General features: G+C 34.0%; 1 protein-coding gene across 3 annotated transcripts in view; it reads left to right on the top strand.

Moving 5' to 3' along the window:
• The first annotated feature begins 1,714 nt into the window (after nucleotides 1-1,714).
• The window catches only part of LOC136270099 (uncharacterized), a 57,235-nt gene continuing 32,261 nt past the window's right edge, over nucleotides 1,715-26,688 (top strand). Inside the window, exons 1-5 of one of the 3 annotated variants that reach the window (XM_066066562.1) lie at nucleotides 1,715-1,986; nucleotides 2,271-2,519; nucleotides 18,559-19,873; nucleotides 19,995-20,159; nucleotides 24,609-25,550. In XM_066066562.1, coding sequence (XP_065922634.1) covers nucleotides 20,030-20,159; nucleotides 24,609-25,550 — 1,072 coding nt within the window. In that variant the 5' untranslated portion in view covers nucleotides 1,715-1,986; nucleotides 2,271-2,519; nucleotides 18,559-19,873; nucleotides 19,995-20,029. Of the gene's footprint in view, nucleotides 1,987-2,270; nucleotides 2,520-18,558; nucleotides 20,160-24,608; nucleotides 25,551-26,688 lie in introns of all 3 variants that reach the window. The other 2 variants (XM_066066555.1, XM_066066561.1) reach the window with 2 other exon arrangements.

Here is a 26,688-nt window from a genome sequence, read left to right as displayed (position 1 = left end):
CTTATACCATACATATCATTTCAGTATTATAAAAAACACACCACTATTAATCGCTTAAGCACTTTGAATTATGTATCTTTTGTTATATCTGCAGTTATTTAAGACTTTACTCAGTTTGCTTTTTGTAACTGTTTACTTCGTCTCAGAAGTATTAAGAGTAAAAGTAACTGCCTTCGTTTTAGTCATTCATTCGACTGAATTAAAAAAAAAATTCTTTGATGGAATTAGGAGCAAACACAAATAGGTTTGTGAAATAAAAAACCAAGAAAATTCAACAAACATTTTTATTTTGTCCCCTTTCTTGAAAAAATATTTCTGGCAGCGTTATACATGCATTATTAAAGTTAGGATTTGATCTGTTCGTAAATATAATTTTGCATATTTTCTTTTCCTTGTCAGGTGCACGCAGATAAACATTTTATGTCTTAAAGTGTTTTTTTCATAATCAACAATATTTTAAAAAGTGATACAATCTTAATCTAGTTTAAAATTTTGAAGGATCATAATCAATTTCTCAAAACTTATTCAAAATTTTAAAGTACATTAGACAGTTTTTCGTAAGAATCATTTAAATTTATCCTTTGTCGTTTTGAGTAAAATTCATCTTTTAAACTTTAGAGCGTTTTACAACGTACATCAATCTAAATAGTAAAAGCAGGACTAGAATAATGTCATGTACACATGCATGTGTAATAAGACTAATAAAGTCTTAGTTTCTGTCTTATAATGCAACAACATATACTGTTCGTGTATACACACTCCTAAATTAATAATTTTCCAAAAAGATTAGTCTTAAGGTCCCTTTCAAAAAAGCTGTAAAGGAGGCACACCTTTTTGAGAGGTGATAACCGAAAGAACTAGTCTAAAAACATATATAGAGCTCGTTTCAAAATACCATCGATTTTCCCACTTGTTGACAGGCGATGTTTACGTCAGCCGGTAACTTCGCCGGCATCAAAAGCATGACAGGGAATGTAGACACATTAACATTTTATTCTAAACTCAACTTGTATATATCGATTTTGGCCAAGTTAAAATAAGTAAAATTTGGGTATACAATTGAAATTGTATATCATTTCATCAAAGTGAAATGATCGCAAGAAAAAATGGGCCCTTGTAACAAAAATCACAATGACCTTTGAGAATGTATGGATTCTGTCCTTACATATTTCAAATATATGATATCAATAATGAATATATTAATGATCACATGATGAATCTCTGCCATTCAGTCAACGGAATGATAACTGAATGGTCTGGAAAGGTGACTGAATGGCACAGTTATGCCATTCAGTCACCTTTCAGTTACTGCTCAGTCACCTTTCAATTGACTGAATGGCAGAGATTCATCCTGTGGATTATATTATTTATTCATTACATTTTTAATAAATGTAGCATATTCTAATTACCGACATACCGTATATATCTGTAACCCCTGTATAAGGCATGAGCGATTTGACGTTTACATCAAGTGTAGTGCTGAAAAAATGTATTATAATTATTCAATAAAAAATAAATTACAAGTGAAATGTTTCATGCACCGAATTGAAAACATGAAACTCGTAGCCGACTAGTAGAATTAGTTTTGTTGCTTTTAGATTAAGGAGCTATTTCTTATTTTTATGTGCATTTTCTGTAAATAATGCATTGATATGTTTATACCTTATTAATATTCTCCTGGCTTACACGACGTGCGAAATAATTGATTATTATATCTCTGGTGACCTAGATTTGAAATAAGCGAAGAGAGGCAGCCATATTGGAATTGTTTGTTTAGACGCTGGTTAGAGATTTTACAGGTTACATGTACTTCTAGAATTTAAACGTACTGTTGTTAACAGTTGACATATATCCGAAAGAAAGAAATATTGCATGGACAGGGCTCTTGGGCCCGACAATGCGGCACTTTAGGCAAGATCATCAACGGATATTGACTCGGGAGCGCTTTGCGGAATGACCGAACAGTTTATAGTTTGCGGTTTAAAAGTAAGTCCACTTAAAGCGTCGCTCATTTGTTTTTTGGGGTTTTTTTCTAAGCCGTCAAGCAATCTCAATTATAACTCCTAACAGGGGATTCTTTTTTATGCCCAGATATGTGCATGACGTGCCTCATTTTAAACCCCGCACCATTCATGCATTGGATTGCTATTGCTCGCGAACAATGGGCGGTGTAGGATGCGCGGCATTTTAAATCTCTGGAAATATCTGAAAACGGCTAAACAGATATTGTTTACCCAGGACGTTACTTAACCATACATCCTTTTTTTCAGGTGACGACAGCACACTTTTTTACACAATGGTTGAAGAGGCTTGTCGCATTAAGATCCGTTTTCGCCAGAAACAGTTTTAGAAAATTGACAGGACACTGTTGGCCTAAATTAGGGATTGCGTACATTTCTTTTTGTTCTGTGCAGTGACAAAGGAGTTTGGTTTAAGCTGCCCATGGCATTCGAGGCCTCTTGAGACAAGAGAAACCATATCATAAAACGCAGTGCAACTGGAGTCAAGTTTTCATAAAGGTAAGTATAGAATTTAAGTGTTTATGATCCGTTATTGTTTGTTCGTCTTGCAAGACCTTCTTGTAGATTTCTTTTCAGTTTACCATCAAGATTGCTATTGGAACTTCTAAATTCTTTTCCATTAACTATATCAATATCCCGCCCCAAATCTTGCAGGTGTCGTTTAAACACAGAGCGGCAAGATTTTGGGATTTTTTTTATACTTTGATGCTTGTTCAGAAGACATCTGATCGCCCTTTTTTTACTTGATTTTTGGAGCGTCTTTAGCGTAGAATTTTCGTAGTTTTCCGTTTAATTCTAAAGGCTCAATCAGATGAAAATATGCTTGCTCGCCAAATGTTTCTACACCCCATTCTTCAAAAAGGCGTTGAATGGAAATAACAATTGCTATCACTTTGTCGATAAAGAGCTTGAGCCACGAGGCAACAAGAATTGTCCTATCATACAAAATCACCTTATTTTGGTGACATAAAGGGTAGAATCTTAGTTTTTCATAACTGTTTTTCTTTTTTCGATATCAATCATACTTTATTTATAAACGAAATTTATAATATGGCACTGTTTTGATGAATTTTTTTTGTTGTAAAAATCCATATATCTCCAATGTAATACCTTTATCTGAAGAGTACATTTGTTTCTTGTGTGGCTTACATGACAGGTGAACTACCGTATATCAGATTTTTTCCGCGTCATGTTTTTTTCCGCGATTCAGAACCTAGAACGGTATATAAAATTTTACGCGAATCAAATTTTCACCATTCCAAAGTCATAGTGAAAATATAATTCAAGATTGTTTAACCCTGTGAAGTAAGAGGGTAAACGTATCTAAATTGTAGCTCTTTATAATAAAGAATTCGGACAAACCATTCACACGATTTCCTTAATGTTAAATAATTACCGATAATTATTTTCAGAGACGCAAACAGTCATAGATAAAAAGATCATGTACCGTTACATATACCAGTAGCTCAGGTATAATTAGACATCGGTTTACGCAAGAAAAGCGACCGTTTTAATTAGCTTGTCAATGGATTATTAAATAAACTATGAGGCTTACATACCTTTTATCTTGCGCTTGCTTCCGATCCCGCAATTTTTACTCTAAACTTACTGAACACAGTTTATTATACTTTTACATACATGTTTACTTCATAAGGAAAGAGAGAACTATATTATAAAAAGAACACTTTGTATCAAATTTACGCTGATATATTTTCCGCGATTCGGAAATCGTCGCGAACAAAGCGGAAATTGGATACACGCGGAAAAAACCTGATATACGGTATTTACTTTTCAAAATTATTATTTCATAGGAAAATAATGATTCACATAGGAGAAATATTTGTTCTTAAGGAAATATTAAAAGTCTTATAGGAATGATGTTTTCTATAGGAGAAAAGTATTTCCAGCAGGAATTTGATTCAGACAGATAGTTTTGGATCATCTATCACCGGGAAAAATATGGCGTTTCTATATATCCGGCGACAATAAGACTAAAATGCTATAAATTATAAAAAAAAATATAGTTCATTGAAATTTCACCCCATGATAATTCCCTCTCGCTCCGGAAAATGAGACGTCCTCGTTTCAAAGCTCACCGATGAGGATCGCTGGGTGCACGCGGCCTTTGACTGAAGTAGACGGACTGGTAAACTTGTCTTTGATTATTATCCGGTGACCTTGGTCTGGACGCGGGAGTTTTGTGAATTTTGTTGACACGGTTTCTTGAACTTGAGGTGTTCCTTAATGACGCGTTCTTGAGAGGTGATAATGTTGTTTACGTCTGCTATCTTCTGATTAGCGATGGTCTGTCTTTGGTTTAGGTCTTTAACAGGTCGATACCACTATAGTTTGTGACGTCAGCATAAATTTGCATACTAAATTAGGCATCTGTTTACTTTCATCGACAAACCAATCAGGTGAATGAGTTGCAAGGCATTGTGGGCTACTACAAGTTTCGGTGTATACAAAGTGTATTAAAAATATATACCATTTTGAATTGTCCTTTGGAAATTCATTTTTAATGATTTTCCAGAATTTATGAAAGTAATATGGATAATTATGTCTGAACTTCAATTTCTATGCTCACATTTAAAAGATATTGCATATGAGGACTTATATCAACCTATTTAAATACCCCGTTGTCAATGTTCAAAAGAGAGGTACGTCCTATTGAATTAAAAGCAGTGAATACTTGTTTTTTTTTTCACGTGATACCCCATATTTGGGACAACATTAGTAGAACGTGCGGTGATATTTTTCTTCAGGGACATTCATCAGAATGTTTAACGGACAAACTACTTTATGCTGCATATAGTTTGCGCTTCTGCGTTTGTATATTTATGCATTTCTACTACCGTGGCTATTCACGTATGTTAAAAATGTACAGTTACCGTTATTTATTTCTAGTGCACAATGAAAAAGTCACCAATTCACAAATGTGATGTTTTTTTCTTATCAAAAGATGTTTGTACTTGTATGCGTATGTTTGTCAGTCGTTTGATACTGATCATTTTTTAAGCAACAATTAATCAACTAAAACAACAGTGTTTTTTAATGTGAGCATGGAACAAAGTTAATGGTACGTAATCTTTCCTTTATCACCTTCTAAAGTAAAAATCAAGATGTACAAAAATTCCGGCAAGCAATTAAATAGTGTGTATAAAACAGACAAATACCACGTGCGTTTGTTGAATCGTAAACACGTTATAGACCGTCATGCATTGCAACTCATTCACTGGATTGGAGAATCTGTTTGCCGAAAATACTGTCACGTGTTAAATATGGCTATCCATATAAGGTAGTGTACCCGACCTGTTTAAGTCTCTGTTCTAAATCGTAGCAGTTGGAGTTTAGATTGCTAACGGCATTCTTTAGCATTTTGATTTCTCAACGTTGTCGTATGGTCTTGAATTACAATAGGTGTAACTAATTTTTGAATGTCTTCTGAACTCAAGTGTTCGAACGGCAGCTGTTTCACAGGTTCCAGTCGGTTGTAATACTCTTTAATTCTTTTTGCGTCCCGGCGTTGTTTGCTTAAGGTTTTGGTTTGTGCAAGATGCATTCTACATTGCGAAATATCAGCAATTGCAACACAAACTTCTTGAGGCTTTTTCTAAGAAATTCCTACAGAAGGGTCGACTTTTGATCCTGCTAGGATATCAGTCGATCCTATAAACGATACTGTGCTATTGCAGGTCCTTCCATCCTTGGCCGAACCGTTTTTGAACGAATTGTTCATGCTATGCAGGTCTCTGTTTACTAACTCATTTGTTTCATTCAGATATGCGCGTTATTATCCCCTCGCGCAACTTGTTGCGAAGGGGATATAGCATCGCTACCGTGCGTGTGTGTGTTCGTATGTGTGTGTGTGTATGTATGTATGTGTGTGTGTGTGTGCACTCCATTTCAATTTTCTAGTAAATTGAAAAAAAAACCTTCCAATAGAATTTCCTCAACCTTTGCACAAATATTCCTCATTGCAAAAGATTATAACAAATGCAATGCCATATTAATTGGTCAAATTTTTATGCAAAACCTTAGATAAAATTACACCATTGTAAAGAAGGGGGGAGCATACATTATGACAAAATTCGTTCAAAACTAAAAATATTTATCATAGATTGCACACTTCTGTAAAATAACAAATAAAAAATGCATGTACCTTTCAAACCATTAATTCCATTACAAATAATTATTTCATTAAATCAATGTCATAATCAATTTTGTTTACGATTTATCAATTTTCCGCTTCACTTCTTTGAAACCAAAGTGAAAATAAGCAGTTCAAATCAACAACTTGATATTTTTGGGATTTAGATCTAGTACAGGTAAAGAAAATGTAGTTTTTGCAGTAATGGAGGGTTAGTTGAATGTGGTCTTCTCATTAACATAACTATATATTCCTAAATAATGCATCCCTACACACAATAACTCATGTTGCGAGGGGATGCTCCGCTTAGCGGTGCCCTTGTTTCTCTTTTATCACCGCATATTGGTTATCGATTTCTGATGTTACACTCATTGCTACATAAGACCAAGACTTCACTTAGGTATTTAATTCAGCCGATCACGTTACATTATACGGAAAGCTGTGTAGAAATGCCAGTTGAAAAAAGAAGACCAACGCCGCACCTGTAACAAAACAGACAGAGATTCAGGCACATGTTATATATTCTCTTTATTTTTTTTTTATTGTTTGTATTTATACCCTCTCGTAACAAGTTGCAAAAAGGGGATAAAGTTACTGTGCGTGTGTGTGTATGTATGTGTGGGCTAATTGTATTCAGCGAATCGGAACGCCCATCTCATTTCTTTTATTTCATTAGAAATCTTCCTGTAGGAAAACACTCAAATGGCAGTTTTGATACCTTTAAAGGTACGCGGCAGACCGCATATGTGCAAGATTTAATCTTTATGCCACAAGTTTTCTTTGTATGTCATTTGTAATTCAATAGTTGACCTTGAATTCTGTTCTATTTTGCTCTAACTTTAAGTGGTTAGAACGTGGTTTTTATTTGTTTTTGACATCACCTAACACTTATTTAATCTTTAATATGGTACTGATCCTGTAGTCTAGGCTTCTCTTGTAAGACTGATCCTGACCATTAAATGCAACGCAGGGTGTCACAGTTTCAGGAACACATACTATTGTCCGAATTTATTAATACAATGGGTATATAAATGTTTGGAAATTGGATTTGTTGAGCCAAAAGCCCAACTGACCTAAATATTATTTAAACCTGGCTGTCTAGAATGTAAGTCTACATGTATAGCTAAGTGATTAAGTAAATTGCTGCAAAATTTGTCATTACTGTCCTAAATGTGAATTGTAACAACTATATGCATACACACGGCTAGGCGTCGTTTGAGCAATAAATTTTAAAACGCTTATGATCAGCCTGCTAATGACTTATATATTAATATATTTGATGATTTGTATGTTGATATTTTAAACACTTGTAGCCCCCCCCCCTTCCTCAAAAGCTCGTTGATTTCTAGTGGTATTTAGCAATATGTAAAAGTTTAATGACAAACACTTAAATCTATATTATAAGCATCGTACGAACTTGAAACACACAGTATCAGAACTTTTTTTTAAAATTCTCATTTATCTATCATCTTTATATCCTCATAAAATCAAGTTTCTAACAGTTTTCGTTTGTAAAAAAAAAACCATTTAGTGCATCATTTAAATCACACGATGATATCAGGACATTTCATTACTTAGTGCATTAACTGTCATTGCTGTTCACTCCCAGGAACAAATAAACTGTAAATTATTATTAGGTCCCTGTTCACTACTATATCTGGCAGAGTGAATACATTGTGTCCGATAATAATAAAATTGTATAATTTATATTTAATTAACAAACAAAGTATGTTGCGCAAGCGATTTGAATGAAATTTACCTCTGTTTGTCCACTTCAGCTTACGAGCAACATTAAAAGAAAACCCTTGCACAAAACAAAATATTGTTTTCGATAAATTTCTAACCCCGAAGGCGCAAATTCTAGAAAACTCCTTATGAATCGTGTTTTGTAATATTTAAAGATACAATTGATTCAATCAAATTATGTAGTAGTATGTAGCAGTACTCGAAATATTCGAAAACGTGTATGGATCCAAGCAATAATGACCCTTAGTCTCGGTCAACCATATGCTTGGCTGTGTCAATTAATCACCGACAAGCAAAAGATACTATCTACAAATATGAACACCAGATCACGTGATAGCTTGATGACGCGACCTTTAAATATGGAAATAATCTCTGCTTGTCGGAGATTTACGGACACAGTCGATGGTTCAACGAGACTATATCAAACTCTGGCGTATGAATACATACGACTGCTAAACATATCTACAAGGTATTTATAAGTAAGTTTCTTTAAAAAAACAATGATAAAGCATACATTACATCGAATTTTTTCACGAACTAACTAAAGTCTTCTCAGCGGTGATGATTTGTGCTGAGGTCCAAACATTGTTTTAGTTTCGGTTTGCCAGACTAACTGCATAGGAGAGTTGATTAAAATCATCTCCTAAAAAGAAGCTCTAGTCAGTGTGTACATGCAATTTAAATCAAATTTGTGCAACCGTATTTCTTTCCTATTTGTAAAAGTTTGCAAGCAACGCATCGAACGCAAGAAAAACAATATTTTAATCAACTGCGTTTATGTGTTTAATGCTGTAAACACTTCTATAATTGAAGTACCGTAACTCGATTATTTATCATTACCTTTATCCCCGGTCAGTGGAATTTTCTAAGGCCTTGAAGATGACTTGTGCAGGATTTGTAATTTCATCCATCTCTCAGGCACTCTTTGGACCATTTTTCCCAGGGTGTTTTTGTACTCCTTGGTATTTTTTCAGCCAATCAAAAAAAGCTATTTGGTCACGTGTTTTGATTCAATTTGTAAATGACCAGTAAGCGTAGGGTCATTACCACTTTATTGAGGATATTGAGGGCATCAAAGTACTTGACACACTCTCCTCCACCCCAGCTTTACCTACCTCACTTACATGTACGTATGAATGACATTTGTATTTTTTTTTCTGATATGAACATTTGTTTGTGGTGCCATCTTTGTGTTTGAGTTTGACATCTATTGTTATTATCTCAGTTTAGGGAATCAGCATATGGATATGTCACTTTTGAAGAGTGAATATATTTTGGTGTCTGATTGCCTATCTTATATAGATGTTTGCTACTAATTTCGTCATTTGCAATAATTCAATGACAAATTTCATTTCAACGTGAGTGTTTGATTTAATTGTTTACTCAGCTAAAACCTATATGCGGTGAGTTTGTGCAGCATGAGCAAAGTAATGTTGCTCAGAATGGAGCAATTGATACGATTATTGACCATCGTCGTTTGAAACGATGAGGGATATATTTTTTACCAATGTGTGTGGTTCAATTCGGGGCTACTTTAATCATATTCTTCTAACGGGCTGGAGGCCCCCTTTTGGCAGTTATTGCCCCTGAACTTTTCCAATGTTTAAAAAACACATAACAACTTTCAGCCGTTCATCATATAAACATCGGGATGGAAGCGTACACCTTGGCCGTTAAAAATAAGATAAAGGTCAAAGGTTCCGGTCTAGTTTTCAACTACAAAAAATTCGGGCTAGGTTTTTTAAGATTTTTTTTAGTAATGGTGGGAACGCATTTTATCGATTTTATATTAACAGAAATGTTTTTAAAATAAAAAGGGATGGAAAGACCTCTAATTAGTCGATTATATTAGTTTGCCAGTATTATATCAGAATTGCCAATCGGTTATTTGTAACTCAGTTTGACGGTATAATCAGTTGATTAATTTAATTTTAAGATATGGACATTCCTAAATATGACATATATTATCAATTTGTTTTTAAGTTTTCAATATTGATTGTTCAATAAAGGCTAGGCATTAAGCACATTATTAGGGCCCCGCAAGGATTTGCGGGTGCCCTATAGTAATCACTCTGTCCGTCCGTCCGTCTGTCACTCTTCCGTCCACAAATTTCCTGTTTTTTTCTAATAACTTTTTTATGGTTGCCCAATCAAGTTCAAATTTGGTATGATAGTTCAGTAGGCAGAAATACATATTTTGAGGCAAAGTTTGGTTCTCTATGTCTTCTGGTTTGGAGCTGGGGTGGTGGGGTAGATTCCTAACTATGCATAAGAATGAATGGGCAAAGAGAGATAACTGCTGAGAATGAATGGGCAAAGAGAGATAACTGCTGAGAATGTTACATGTACCATTGTATACATGGAAGGCTGTGCAATATTTGTCCTTTGGGATTAATTAACCTTCCACAGGAAGAAAATCCTAAGCTTTATCTTAATCTGTCACATTGACATTAATTACTGCACTGCCTGTGTCTGCAAATGAACTTTGTTTTGAAGTTAAGGTCAATTTTGAATGATGTGTATTGTGTACATTCTTTGAAATATGGATTTAAAATATAATATTCATATTTTATTTTGGTTTAAATACCGTACACAATGATTTATAATAATTTTATTGAATTCTAAAATCAAGATATATATTAAGATATTCTTTTTCACTATTTAATTTTTCAATTATTTATTTTATTTTTTTCTGCCTTAATGCTGTTAATTTTAACAGGTAATCATATAATAACCCCATTCTGTCATTTTTGAAAAAAAAAAAATCTTATTGTAAATTTAGAAGAAAAGGATGAGAGAGCAGAACAATTAATCCCCTGGGATTAATTATCTTGCCTGCTGCAGAAAATTTAGAGGCTTATCTCTATCTGTCATATTGAGATTAATGAACACCTTTGTCTGCACTTATGTTTGTTTTGAAGCACATTAAACTCTTATTCCATATGAGCTGCACCCAAATATTTTTACCCCTCAGTTTGAAGGATGATATTTGAAAAAGAATATATTTCATTCTAGTCCAAATACTTATATTCTGTAAAATTAAATATATGAATTACAATAAAATTAAATTTTTTTTTTATTAGGCCAAAAAAAATTAAATACTTGGTTCTCAGGCCAGTTTTGTCAAAATTAAATGAGGGAGGGAGGCTTTTTTTTTCTTTTTATCCAATAAAAAAATGACGAGGGATTTTTTTTTTTATTTTATTTTCAAAATCCGAACTTCAAACAGAAAAGGAACATAAAAACTTCTTTCTCTCAAAGTATCAATATTTGGGTCAATGGTCCAAATGCAGTTTGTTATGGTTTGAATCAGTGTTTTGCCTTGGTCGAAATTGGTTGGTGTAAACCCTAATCCTGCCTTTTGCAGCATTTGTAAAACTCTGTTGTATAACACCCTCTTGTTGTTAACGATATCTCCATCTGCTGCATATGGTTCTGGTAAAGACAGCTTTCGAGCACCAGATATCAGAACTTCAAATGCATTCCTTTTGGCCTTACCTGTCAATAAGGATTTTTAAAAACTTTACATATGGCATTGTAAATTACATTTACAGAGAATGTACTCATAACTTTCGCTATTAAAATCAGTTTTTTTTCTTGTGGTGCAAATATTTCAATGAATATTTAATAGTGGTGCTATTCAATTTTATATTTTTTCTAAAATTTAATACGAATATTCTTTTCTGCCTCAAATCATCACATAAAATCAGGAAAATACCTAACTACAATGGTGTGAAAATATGCCCAAAATATCATGAAATATTAAGCATATATATAAAATATGATTTTTCACACTAACTAAATACATAGTACTGTACGTACCAGATTCAGCGCCAGAATCCTCCGTTCCCGATTCCGAAGGCATTTCACAAGCGGTGCTTCTCTTTTGGTCTTTATCTTCTACAAGGTTGAATCTCACATAATGACCAAACAACGATACTGTTTGGACAACATTCATATTTGCCATCACATTGTCAAACGCGTCAGTCTTTGATTTTCCAACAGAAACTGTTATCGGCAAATCTCGCAGTTTTTCCGGGAAAACCCAAGTCCCGAGGTCAATGGAGCCGTTCTTTATGGATTGAAAGAGTTCTAACATAGTACATTTCTCGGAAAACCCACCAACTATATGCCAGGGAAGCAAAACAGTTGATCCCTTCCGAATTTGGGCCGAAATTAATGCCACGTGAAACAAACCTTTTGATCTGACCGCCATTTGCATTGCAATGCTTATCTGTTTACTCGGAACTCCAAGGTCGCACACTTTACCTTAGCGTAATGGAGTCGGCCGAGGATTACCGATTGAGTTTTAGTGATTCTAAAATACGATCGGGATGCGGTCGGCGAATTCCGGAATTTTTTTTTTCAGTCGATCTGCGCACGAGAGAATTTTTATTTTATTCATTTGATGATAAAAATGGGTAATGCGCATTGTTAAAAGACATGCGGGCGGGCCTGAGAACCAAGTTATTATTTTTTTAGGCCTTAGATATCAGTTTTTTTATTCTTTTTTTCTTTCTTTTTTAATGGATGTTTTGGTGTTGTTGTTGTTTTTGGTTGCTATGTTTATATTAAAGGAAACTTAAGAATAGTACCTGAAAATGTTCCTTCTGTAAGCCCTGATTAAATTCAATAAATGGATGAGAGCAGGATAATTAATCCCCTGAAATTAATTATCTTGCCTGTTTCAGGAAATCTAAGGTCTTTCTTTATCTGTTATATGTATTACCGTACACATGTGTCTGCAAGTGATGTTTGTTTGAAGTTGAGGCAAAGCCTAGGTATCATTGCATTGGTATCAATTCTTTGTTTTTTTTAACACATTTTATTTCATCCCATGTTAACCCACTTTATCCCGTGGATATGACTCATTGGATATTTTATTGATATCCCACAGTTGTGACTTTACAATGGGATTTGCGTAGGCATAATGAAGTAAAATAATGTGGAGTTTTATAAACAGTGTAAACATTGATTGTGGTGTATAAAACAGTGGATAAATAGAATCTCATATGATTTGTAGTATAATATGATTTTTATCCAACTTGTGTGTTTTATCCCCTCTCTAAGGCTCAAGAAAAAAACACTTTAGTTGTTGGATGAAAATCATATCCAACTACAAATCACGAAATCCTATATATTCCAGTTCTTTACATCTTCTGCCGGGCATTTATTTTTCATCATTGTTAATATAAAGAGGATGGAATTCAAAGTTTTTTTCATTTCTCGATATTAATTGTCATAGCGGGGCCCTTCCTGACTGGTCAGTTTTCTAGTTATTATTTTGCTTACATGTAAATAAGAAAAAAACCAAAAACTTGCCATACTATGATAATCATTCAAGTAAAATGTGAACAACAAAGATAGATTTAGCTTTAACGTTTCTACGTACGGGTTATAAAAACCTGTCTTGCTGCTGACTTGTCAGGAGAATTTGTCAATAGGTATTGTTCTGCAGTTTGTTGACTAAATTTTCTGCATTTTTCTAGAAATTGGGGTATGCATCTCTTGCTATTCCTTCCAGGCTGAGACTGAACGCATCCACTGATAGAGCTAGTTCGACCTGAAATAGAGAGACATCTGACTGTTCCATCGTATTGCAAATATAGAATATCCCAATTTTGTTTTGATCTCGGCCCTGGTATCAGCCCTGGCGGTTGGTATCGGCTTGGGCCGATACCATCCGAGGGCTGATACCAGGGACGAGATCAAAACAAAAGTGTGATGTTGTTTATATCATATATCTAAAATCAAAGACTTTAATTCAAATTTAAATTCCAAATAAGGAATATAATTTATTATGAAGAAGCTATAGATTTTTTTTTCGGATTTACAAAACGTGTTCGTTTTTATTTCTTTTATATGTGTTAAAACTTTTAGAGTTGTCGGTCTTTGTTGACAAACCATCGTCATTTGAAATACAGTAGAAGGGAGACTGTCGTCTGAAATGAAGCACTATCTTCTAGAATTCAAAATTATCGCGAGAGAAACTTCCCGCCTACGCAGCTTCGTTATGAGTCAAATTCTTTCACTGGGATTTCGTAAGTTTCTCGTCAGATTCCATTCATAAAGACCCATACTGTTATAGCAACTAGAAAGTTGTTTGAGAACGTTCATAAGCGCGTCCATTACTTTAACCCTTTATTTTTTACAGTCTAATCTCTGGTTTTCTAAGATAAAGTCCATCCGTTCCATCCTTCTCTATATCCTCAATAATTTAAACGTTGATTGATATTAAATAAAGCGTGCTATTGTTCTAAATACACAACCGTTGTATAGGTTACCTCCCCTTACTTAGATACACATCACTCTTTGGCGCTATTTTTGAATTATTATTTTTCAATTTTCGGTAATAAATAAAAATATTCAGACGTGTAAGGTGATAATTTGTATTATGTATTCGTTATTCTATCGTTATTTCACAAACTAGTCTTAATTTAAAGCAGCGATATATGGAAATTATCAATTTCAAATTTGAGGGCAATACACCCCCTTGACGACGGGCTGAGACAGAGAAATATCAGCCCCGAGGGCGATACAGCCCTAGCTTCCAGTTGCTGTCTCACCTAGTCCAAAACACGTGTATCAGGGCTGATACCCTACTGGGTATATGATATATAAGTATATTTGTAACTTTTCCCAGGTATTGAATAATGTCTGTACAACAACTTTGTGTAGTATCTACTTTGTAAAAAGTAATATTTTAATCTTTGAGATAGCAGATCTGCCAAAAAATTGGCTTTTTGTTGAGCAGTTCGATGTTGTAGTCATAAGCCCAGTAGTACGTGTTCCAAACCAGAATGTATTGGGATGGATACTATTTGCTGAAATAAGTCATTATTGTAGTGTTGTTCGTTATGACAAACACCTGTTGGTTCCTCAATAATTGTTTGTGTGAATAGCTAAACAAGAGGCCACCTGGGTAGCATATAACCCATACACAAACGTGTCGAGGAGTCTCATTTATGCATTATTTAATTAAGTTTCATTCTGGAGTAGAACAATTATAAATTTGTAATGACGACCACCTCGCTGCCTTAAATATTTAAAAAAAAAACCTGTGAAACCTATCATTTTGGCGAAAAACTTAAAGATCTGGTCTAAAAAATTATGAATTCAGATTTCCATTCAGGTGTGTGAGAGTAAAGAAGATAATTTTTTAACATTATATGCATGAACACCTATACATCTATTTTGGCCCTGTCAGGCCAAAGTCAGTTTTTTATACATATGTGTGAGAGTAGAAAAGAACATTTTTAAACATGATATGCATTAACACTATATTGCCCCCTCATGTCCCGAACCCCTAGGTAGAGGAGTTAGTGGGCATCATAACCATGTATTCAGTTTTTTGCCCACATGTGTGGGATTAGAGAAGATTTCTTAAGATTTAATACATTTTTACTATTTGGCCATATTGACCCCACCATAGAGCCTGCACCCCTAACGTATGGGGTCATGGATATTATAACCAGACATTAAGTTTTTAACAAATATATACGGGAATAAAGAAGAGATTTTTAAGATTGAATTCATTTTTACTATATGGCGAAATTGGCTCCACCCTAGAGCCTGAACCCCTGACCCTGGGGTCATGAATTTCACAATTTCGGTAGAGGGCCCCATGGATATAATAATCATGCATTTAGTTTTTGTACAAATATATACGGGAGTAAAAAAGATATTTTTAAGATTGTATACATTTTTACTATATGGCGAAATTAGCTCCACCCTAGAGCCTGAACCCCTGACCCAGGGGTCATGAATTTCACAATTTTGGTAGAGGGCCCCATGGATATAATAATCATGCATTTAGTTTTTAACAAATATATTTTGGAGTAGAGAAGATTTTCTAAGATTTAATACATTTTAAGTATATAGCCATATTGGCCCAACCCTAGAGCCTGAACCACCCAGGAGTCATGAATTTCACAATTTGGTAGAGGGCTTTATTGACATCATAATAATGCATTTAGATTTTAACAAATATATATGGTAGTAGAAAAGAAGATGTTCTAAGATTAAATACATTTTTACTACATGGCCATATTGGCCAGACCCTAGAGCCTTAACCCCCAACCCAGGGGCCATGAATTTTACAATTTTTGTAGTGGGCTTCATGGACATTATAACTATGCAACCATTTTTGTTCTCACATGTGTTGGAGTAGAGAAGAAGATTTTTGAAAAGTTGCCTTTTTTTCATATTAAGGTAACTCCGTACCTATAAAATCATGGGTTCAAAGTTAAAAACTTAACTTTTTTTAAACTTTTTGGACTTGAATTTCATCAAAAAATAAATGAAATATATATGTATCCATACTATTTAAGATGTAAGGTAATAAAAACCAAAGGCTGAAACTATCATCTGAAAATCACACTTTTTTGGTTTAAAAATTAAATGTAAGTGGATGGATACTAGTTTGTCTATTTAAAATTTATTGCTTACTTTGCCAGAAAACTAAAATTAATTAAAAAAAATTAAAAAAATTGTTTACATTAGAAAAATTATAGTATTTAGATATATCACTTACAGAAAAGTAGAAAAGATTTATTTCCCTTTGTCATTATTGAATTATGTCGAATATAAGGATGAAAAACGCTTATTAAATATCTCCAAGCAAACAATGATTTGAGTTTGTGATGTGCACCTATCATAACATAGAAATGACAAAACTACTTGTAAGAATTTTAATGAATTTATGGTTTATGTAAAATGTATGACGTCACAGGAGGGTGGATTTACTTTAAGCCCCACATGAGGCACCCGGGAGTTGTAGAGCCATGATTTTCACAATTTAGATTCCTCTTACCATATAAATGAGATGCCTCACACAAAAACAATCAGCCTTGTAGTTTTTAAGAAGTTACAAATGTAAACTTTTTAAGGTACGACGACGGACGAAAACGGATAGCAATTGTAAACTCAGGTGGCCTAAATATGTGCTGCCAAGTTAGATCCCCTTACCAATTACCTTACACTTGCAATTTACCTAAATGGGCTCCCCAACATGTCAGAGGCGTCTTTTATGAAGATTTGGGTTTGTGGTATGTCTTTTAGAGGCAACTCTTTGAATAAATGATTTTTTTCTTATTTTCAGCCAGTCTTAGTGTAACTTTATATGATCTGTAACTGCTATTTCTATGTTTATGTTCCTCTTTAATACTTCCAGTAATACAGGAGATGCATTTGAATCAGCAAGGTATAATCGTGCCTTTGGTACTAAATCTGCTTAAATTCATTATTCTTAACAGTTTCGACTTAGTTGACAAAAATAAATTAATTTTCCCAAAGCTTTTTTCTAAAATTCTAAAGTTCTAAAATTGGAAAAAAATGCCTTTTTCCATGTCTATGAAAGCACACAGTAAAACGAGTTTCTGAGACACCTGAAAATTTGACTTTTAAAAATTCACTATGCACCTCCAGTTTAGTCTCTGTTCTAATATTAAGTGTTGTTCTACCTTTAGTTGGTGAAAAGTTGGCTTCTTCTTAGCCAGTCGTCTAAATAAGCATGGGAGTGTAAACTGCTTTGATGCAAGCGGCTTAATAAAACCAACCCTTTTTGCAACAAAAACTCCGAATGGACCTACTGGATACTTAATACTCTGATACTTTTACTGCAAACCCTACGTTTTTCTGTTTTATAAATGGATATGTACATACAGGTTAGTATCTGAACGATCTATAGAAGAGGCCCATTGCCCTGTGTTTAGTAAATGCAATACTATCCTTAAAGTTTTCGGAAGTTTGTTTTTAAAGAGTATCCCGGGTTGCTTTGGAACAATAAAACCGTTTGAATAATGCTCTGCATATAAGTTTGAGGATTTCATTTGCATTTTTAACTATAAGACATTTAATTTCCCCCATTTTTTTTTCTCTGGGTCCTTCAGAATTTCTGGTAACAAAATGTTTGAGTATTCCGCCATCTTTACTATTGGATTTTGGAGCCATGTGTGACTGGATTTGGGTAGCAAATATTTTCCCCTTTTGATTTTTGATGGCTGAGAATTTGATTTTGCTGTGTTAGTCCTATCTGAAAGTCTGCAGGCATGAGGCTTCTCTGTTGTATCGAGCTGTCCACAACACCAGCTCTTTTCCTGATCCAAAGCCGACTTCAGATTTATCAGTACCGTCTTTAAGGTCACTTAATTGTATGTCATATGCCTCGTATGTTCTCGTACATCTTGCCTTCTTGTGCACACGAGAGCATTACCAGCAGATGTTTGCCCCCTTCTAAGGGTACTTTCAATAATTCATCTTTCCCAGATAAGTCTAGAATACTCAAGGTATAGACATGGATATTGCGTCTGGCAAAAAACAGCTATTTGAATTATCTAAGACAAGTCATCAATGTTTACTATAACACTTGTAATCCCCCCCCCCCCCCAACAAAAAAAATAAATAAATAAAAAGTGGGCCTTCCAACTAATGAACATTTGGACTACTTGGAAGACAATTTTTTCCCTATATAATTCTGTCGTGAAGCCAAATGTGTGCCATAAACCTTGAATATTTTTTTTTAGAGAATGCTTAATTGTTTTAGATTATGCTTAATTGTTTTAGATTACTTTTAACAAACTGCATATTTATCATTTTGTTTTTAAGAAAAAAGTTAACTTATTGCATTTCTGTTTTTAACAGGTCAATATACTAGACGTGGAACCTGCACATTATGTTTAAAACAACCTCTCCGTACAAAGTATGCAAGTGCTCGAAATGCAGTGGTGACGCAGAGTACATTTGCTTAACATGTTCATGTAAGATGTGCGTCAAGTGCAAGCAATATCATGTTAATGATATCAGATCTACTGGCCATAACGTGGTTATAATCTCTGAAAAAGAATACGAGGGCAAAGAAGACATACATTCGAAATATATAGACGAAAACGCTACAATTAAGCGACAACAATACCGAGAAATTATTCACACAATTAGGAGTGATACTATTTTAAGAAGACGTTTTATTCTGAAGGAAATAAAAAATGACATCAATACCTGTCATACACAAACTTACGATGTTCAATCAGAGATGCAAAATGTCGCGCAAAACATGAAAGATATGCTTGATAATTGGATTCGGAAGATTGATTCCCCACATAGATGTTTAAACAAAAAGAAAGAATTAGAGAGATATTTTTCAGTTTTACAAAGATTTGAGCAAAATGATGAACATTCATTTATCAGACCGGTTCGATTTCTGTCATTCTTTAAAAAAAAAGGCATTCAGGCCGTCAATTTTCATATAACATACCACAAACGGCTCCACATGACTGATTCAATTAAAAGAAAGGATTTGAAAAAGTTATTAAGCGGGAAAATTAATAAGAAACGTGTACGTTCAATAGGAAATGAGTGTCTGTTTGATCTAATGCAAACACCTGAGTTACAGAACTCTTTTTTCGTCGGGGATCCTGGGTTTCAATGCCATCACATTTCGGTTCTTACTTCAGACCGATTCTGGGTAAATAATGACACAATGCTTTTTTTGACAAGCTCTGAAGGTGACATTCTTTTTGACGTGGAAGACTTTCATGGTGGTTTACAAAGCTCTGCATTTACTGGGGGTGTGCACACAGTAAACAGTAAGCAGGAATTATTTTATTTAAATCGACGCTTCAATATTAAAAAACTTTCAAATGATATGAAAACAAAAACGACATTTGTAAAAAGAACAACCTTTTTACAGACACCAAGATGTATGTATTCGTCCCGTCGCACTGGCGATCTACTGGTTGGTACCATAACGGGTATTGTTAACCGGTACAACCAATCAGGAGAACTGATACAGTCGATTAAAGACAATGCACAGGGACAGAATCTGTATAAAAAACCAATTTATCTCACTGAAAACAACAACGGGGATATTGTAGTGTCTGATTTGCTAAATGGTGTGGTGGTGACAGATTACCATGGACGGCATCGTTTCTCCTTCAGCATGCATCCAAATGGAAGAGTTGTAAGGCCTTTTGGAATTTGCACCGATGAGTTGTCACACATTATCGTGTATGATAACAATAACCTTACATTATTAGTTATCGATAAAAACGGGAATTTCATACGTGATTTGTATATTGAAGCAATTGAGCCACAATGGTTTTCACATGAATTTGGAATGTATCGAAGGGATGTTACTCCATTATGCCTCAGTTACGATGTCACTACTCATCGTCTTTGGGTCGGAACATGCAATGCTAACAAGCTGTACATTTACCAGCATATTACTGGACAGAACGCATTCAATGGTAAGATATATATATATATATATATATATATATATATATATATATATATATATATATATATATAATCCAAAAATGAGTGAAAGGTGATATCACACAGTATAAATAATCAAAAAAGAAAATGAACAGTTCCAAAGTTTCTATTCACTAGCGCTTTCTGGATTTACATCCTTCTTCAGGTGAATGTACATAAGTTATGAACTTGTTTTCCTTAGAAACGTTTACTATGACGTCATGATGTAACGAGAGTCTTTTCAGGGAAGGAATAACTCCATGACGTCATAATACAATATAAAACGTTAAAGTTTGGGAAAACTATATATATGCACACACTGTATATATGTGTGTGTGTTTACGTTTATTCCCTATATAAAATATCTTCATATCGAATGTAAACGATGTATATCTTTAAGAAAAGTAAACAATGCAATTGAACGGGGCATGTTCAAAATTTGGTAATTTGTTTCCAATTTTGATATTAACAGTACTTAAGTAAGGCATTTCTAATAGTCAACCAAAATGTCAGCGTAGGTCGTTGAAATTAAAGTTGGATACAGAGCTCAGAATTCTTTGTTATGTTAACAAAACTAAGGTAATATTCTGTTTACATTTTGAAATTTCCATGTTTAGACCTACAAGGAATGTGCCAAATGCCAGGAACTGTATATTTATGTTCATTGCTTATCAGCAGATAGAAAAAAAGCCTGAAAAAGAACTTTTTTACGGTAAACTGAACCATTGTCAACAAAATATGGCGCGAGCTTGTTTACATAAGAATAACAAGGAATTGTATGATCTGCAGTTTGCTCATAATTCTCTGACTGAAACTCAAATTTTGGCTTATCATTACAAATGTCTTACTAAAGCATGATAAATTACAAGAAAAGGAAAATTAAACTTGACCGAAATCGTGACATTGCCCCTTTAAAGTTTGTAATTGGCAAAACATAAATGTAAACTCTTAGGTAGCAAGGGACAGTTTCGGATAAAGTACCCGTCAATATTTTTGTAAAATTGAGAGTTGCTGTACTTGAAGGCTTATGAGTGTTTTTGATATGATTTATAATGATTATCATTAGTTAGATGGGTGTCTCTTGTTGAGATTGATATCCAATATGCAGGCCCAATATGAAAGGTACATGAGAATCAGAAGTAAAATGCGAAACATGCGGCTATGACTGTTGTGTTGACTTTACACAGTGAAATTGCAAGTTACCGACAGGAGGTAAAATAACACGAAAAGTAGGTGGATGGGACATTTTAAACTATACACCGGTAAGTTTCTGACATGTGATAGTGCAACATGCACGCGGTACGGAAGGTCAACCCTCTGCAGGGAATTAGCTAGAGGGGGGGGGTCTAAAAAGCGGAAAAATCATGAAAAATAAGCAAATATGAAAGGGTCAGAATCTCATAAAAACCAGTATGTAGAATATTTTACAGGTTTTGACTAGTAATTTTCTTCAGAAATTGGAGATTGGTCTTATAAAGAGTGAATTAAAGGTATTTGTGCTGAATGGGAACAAAGGAAATTCTAGTAACAGAGTTCCTTAGACATGCATCACTTGGCTACAATGAATTTCATAAAAAAACTGTCCCCTGCCACCTTAAGTGTTTTAGAGTTTTTTGTCAAGTACACGTACATTTCAAATTAGTAAGTCGTATCAAAAAAACATCTACGCATATATTTTAGTTAACAAATTATAAGGGATCAATTAGCAACGTCAATAGATGTACATAATTAAACAATAAGGAAATGCTCTCAATCAATAATTGTTTGAGAGCTTTATTATCCATTTAAGACTTGCTGTAGTCGGGTACTATTCACAAATTTGCTCTAAAAAATAAAGCCCATTAATGATCATAAATACAACATTACAAGAAATGTTTAGAATATTGATGCATATGCATTACGTAGAAGAAAACAAAACTAACGTAAAATGTTTCTTCTTTTCAAATCACATTTTCCAAGAAATGTAAATAAGAAGTTTTCATATTCCTACGTTACCTGCCTCTTTACTCTTTTTTACGAAAATATATACATGCACCAGTCATTGATTGACAATTCATTCACCAATGGAGATTGCTTATATTATTACAACAAGTTTAGTTATTTAAAAAAGCTTACCGCTTATAGAGCAAACCCTTAACAGCAATAAGATATCAAAGACAATTTAATTTTAATCCATCCTTAATAAATGTCGCCTTTTTCTCCATGCAATGGCTTGCCGCACTTGTTAAAAAAAAATATGTGTATTTTAAGCGTGCATGCTTAAAATGGAAACTTGTTACAGCATGTTATTAGGGCCCCGCAAGGATTTGCGGGTGCCCTATAGTAATCACTCTGTCCGTCCGTCCTTCTGTCCGTCCGTCTGTCACTCTTCTGTCCACAAATTTTCTGTTTTTTTCTAATAACTTTTTTTATGGTTGTTCAATCAAGTTCAAATTTGGTATGGTAGTTCAGTAGGCAGAAATACATATTTGATGCTAAGTTTGATTCTCTATGTCTTCTGGTTTGGAGCTGGGGTGGTGGGGTAGATTCCTTAACTATGCATAAGAATGAATGGGCAAAGAGAGATAACTGCTGCGAATTTTACCATTGTATACTAGGAAGGCTGTGCAATATTTGTCCTTTGGGATTAATTAACCTTCCACAGGAAGAAAATCCTAAGCTTTATCTTTATCTGTCACATTGAGATTAATTACTGCACTGCCTGTGTCTGCAAAAGAACTTTGTTTTGAAGTTAAGGTCAATTTTGAATGATGTGTAGTATTGTGTACATTCTTTGAAATATAGATTTAAAATATAATATTCATACTTTATTTTGGTTAAAATACCGTACACAATGATTTATGATAATTTTATTGAATTCTAAAATCAAGATATATATTAAGATATCCTTTTTCACTATTTTATTTTTTAATTATAATTTATTTTATTTTTTTCTTCCTTAATGCTGTTAATTTTAACAGGTAATCAGATAATAACCCCATTCTGTCTTTTCTGAAAAAACAAATCTTATTGTAAATTTAGAAGAAAAGGATGAGAGAGCAAAACAATTAACCCCCTAGGATTAATTATCTTGCCTGCTGCAGAACATTTAGAGGATTATCTCTATCTGTCATATGAACTTTGTCTGCAACTGATGTTTGTTTTGAAGTTGAGGTCAACCCTGGGTGATACAATGTATTTGCATTCACTGAAGGCTTGCATTTCATAAAACACCTGTTTAAATCTTTTTTAAATACACATTTCATTAAGTTTGTTTTTTTTATAAGACATGAGGTTATCTCTGTTTATGCAGATACAAGGTTACTATTTAGAGTTTTTGGACATTAAGGAATTATCTTGAAATTTTAAAAATACAGTTGTTACTTATAATTTTCATTTCTTTTTTTAAAATGTAATCAAATTAAACTTTCATTCCATGAGCTGCACCCTTATATTTTTACCCCTCAGTTTAACACTTTAATTGTTGGATGAAAATCATATCCAACTACAAATCATGAGATCCTATATATTGCAGTTCTTTACATCTTCTGCCGGGCATTTATTTTTCATCATTGTTAATATAAAGAGGATGGAATTCAAAGTTTTTTCACTTCTGTATATTAATTGTCATAGCGGGGCCCTTCCTGACTGGTCAGTTTTCTAGTTTATTGGAGATCGGCTGTAGTAGATGAAAAAAATATCTTAGGAAGTTAATACATCTGCATTCAATATCAATCAGTTTACTGATAATAGTTTTATTTTATCTAATATACAAACCTGCTTACTAATATTGGCCATACAACAAGGGGGCCCGGGGTCATTATTTTAAGTCGAAAAATGACCCCTGGCCATTATTCTACGGGGGTCATTTTCTTCTTTACACGGGCACTAGATTTGCCTTTGCTTGCCAACATCACCGGGTACTAGTTTTAACATAGCTTTTCGGCAAGATGGATTTCAGGTAATGTATGTACAGTTGTGTATTAACCTGCATATACTTTCTTTCTGGTGATCAGCTAAAGGAATCAATAGGGTGGTCTAATTGGATAATTATTATCAGGCAGGGAGGTAGTCATCAGAATATTTCTACTCCAGAATGAAACTTAATTAAATGCATAAATGAGACTCCTCGACAAGATGGTGCATGGACTATGGTACTCAGGTGACCGTCAAGGACTATTAGCCCCTTGTATAACCAAAAAAAAAAAAGAAGATTTTTTATACAAACTAACGGATTAATTTTACTTACCCAATTATTATGATAATATATTCTTAGCAAATCAATTTCTTATCTTTCAACCAAGAGTAATGACAGTTAAAATATATATATCCATAATCATGTTATTTAAAGATAACATGATTGTGGATAGTATTCACACAAAGGAAACCCCGGTTTACTGTAACATTGACAACTTTTCTTTTGTTTTAAAAACAGTTTAAAATGGTATATATGATTTCAGAAATCGATGAATGGGAAGATTCAGAAATTCTAAAACAGAAAAAGGCATTAAAAGCCCGAAGGATTTTTAAAGACGAGGAGATTTTGAAAAAACACCTGTCTATCAGCGGATACATACATGGTACCAAAAACGGACTTGAAGTAGTTAAAGTTTTTCTACGATACGATGACAAAATTGCAAAATTGGAGATAAAGGACAATATCTTGGAGGGACTTAAAGAGGAATTTATCATCGTTCCTAAACGAATAAAAGAATTAAAAGAAAAGCTGACTTCAATTACAGAAGAAGAGAATTCTACTCCTGGAGTTAAAGTTAAAGAAATGAATCGTGTAGGTAGAATAATAAGTAACCGAGCATCATATATATATAAAAAACATTCAGACGTATTTGGACTTCGGATAAGTAATGTAAGATGCGTTGACGGCAAGTTTAAGCAAGGGCCATGCATTGTTATATATTGTATAGACAAATCGTTCATACCATCCGGCGAAAACAAATTACCAGAAACACTAGAAGGATATCCTTGTGATATACGAGAAAACATTATCATGTTTGGAGGAGGAGCAAGTATAGGATCTAGCATCGGGATTCCATACAGTGAAGGAAATGGTTCTGTCGGATTTCTGGTTAAATCAAATGTTCCATCCGTGATACCTGTTTCTGGTTTTCTCACAGCAGCTCACGTAGCAATCAAAGAATTAGACAAACTACACGACGAAAAGGCATTACTTTCAGAATGCAAGCAAAGACAACACTGTGAATTTGCCAAACAAACTCATTTAATTGTGCAGCCAGCATGGCCACATAGCGACGGTGGTAAACTTGTTGGAGAAGTTGTAGAATCGTTCTGTGGAAACTATAAACCATATGGAAAAGGAAAATATGACCCTTCTTTTGGAATTGACGCAGCTTTTATAAAGACATATCCTCCAATGCCAGAAGGTAAAAAAATTCAAAACTTTTTTTGTTCAAATGAGTGATTAAGAGGCACTGTTTGTTTGTTAAATTTAAGGTCGGGCAACACGTTCTTCAATTTCAAATAACTTCCTCGAGGAATGTGTTTTTGAGTTATCACTACTTTGGCAAGTTTTCTTGCATAAATATAGGTACCTTATCAGGAATTTGTGCAAGATGTTCTATTTATCTCAATTTGATTTAAATTATGAACAGCTTTTGAGAGATGCAACGTTGTGTTATGCGGTTATTGTTACCTTGCGCAATACAATATAGTACGTCATTTCTGATATAAATCTAACTGTTTTGATGTAAAATTTTACTGAAATAAACCTTGAAATAATTTTTTTGCTCTAAATAATTTTTCTTGGAGACTATTTACTTGATTAAATAGACATAGTGATCAGCAGAATTGAAGAATGGAGTTTGTTGACGTACACAAAGTTAGGAATGCTCGTTAGTTTGAATTGACTCGAACGAGCAACAGTTGTTGATGTTTCATAAAACAAACACTATGCCTAGCCTAATGATTCGAAATTGAAAATAGTGAATAAGGATGCTTACTAGTGGTGGAATAAAAGTCTAATAAACATAATTTCGGTAAGTTCTTGTATATGAACACAACCTTCATCGCGTCGTCAAGATGAACTCCTTGATAGTTAACGTAATTTGCAGTTTTATAAACTACACAAAGCAAATTGAAAGTTTGAAAGAGGCTAATCTTATAAGTAAAATCTTGACAAACAAGAAAAAAGGGTCTTTTGGTTACGGGAATGTATAACTTTGCAAAGAAGTGGGGGAGGGAGCTACGCCCCCCCCCCCCCACCGGTTCCGACGCCTGTACTGCGCAGTTTTGTGTTTTCCTTCATATTTGAATCTAAATTTTTGACAAAATCCATTTAATATCAATTTTTGTAGTAGATGTAGTTATTTTGAAAGTACTAAAAAATCTTCGAAAATAGGTCACTGAAGCAAAGGGCTGTGTCAAAAATAGTTCGGACCGGAAGTATTTGATGAAGCAACACCCGTTTAATATGGCAAAGGTTTATCACACGGGTAATATACACCACACATATGATATATATATATACACACACAAGAAGCACTAACCACAGGATGAATCTCT

This window comes from Magallana gigas, chromosome 1 (genome assembly GCF_963853765.1).
Source record: "Magallana gigas chromosome 1, xbMagGiga1.1, whole genome shotgun sequence".
NCBI lineage: Eukaryota > Metazoa > Mollusca > Bivalvia > Ostreida > Ostreidae > Magallana > Magallana gigas.
Note: the sequence above shows the minus strand (reverse complement) of the source record. Positions and strands in the feature narration are given on the sequence as shown.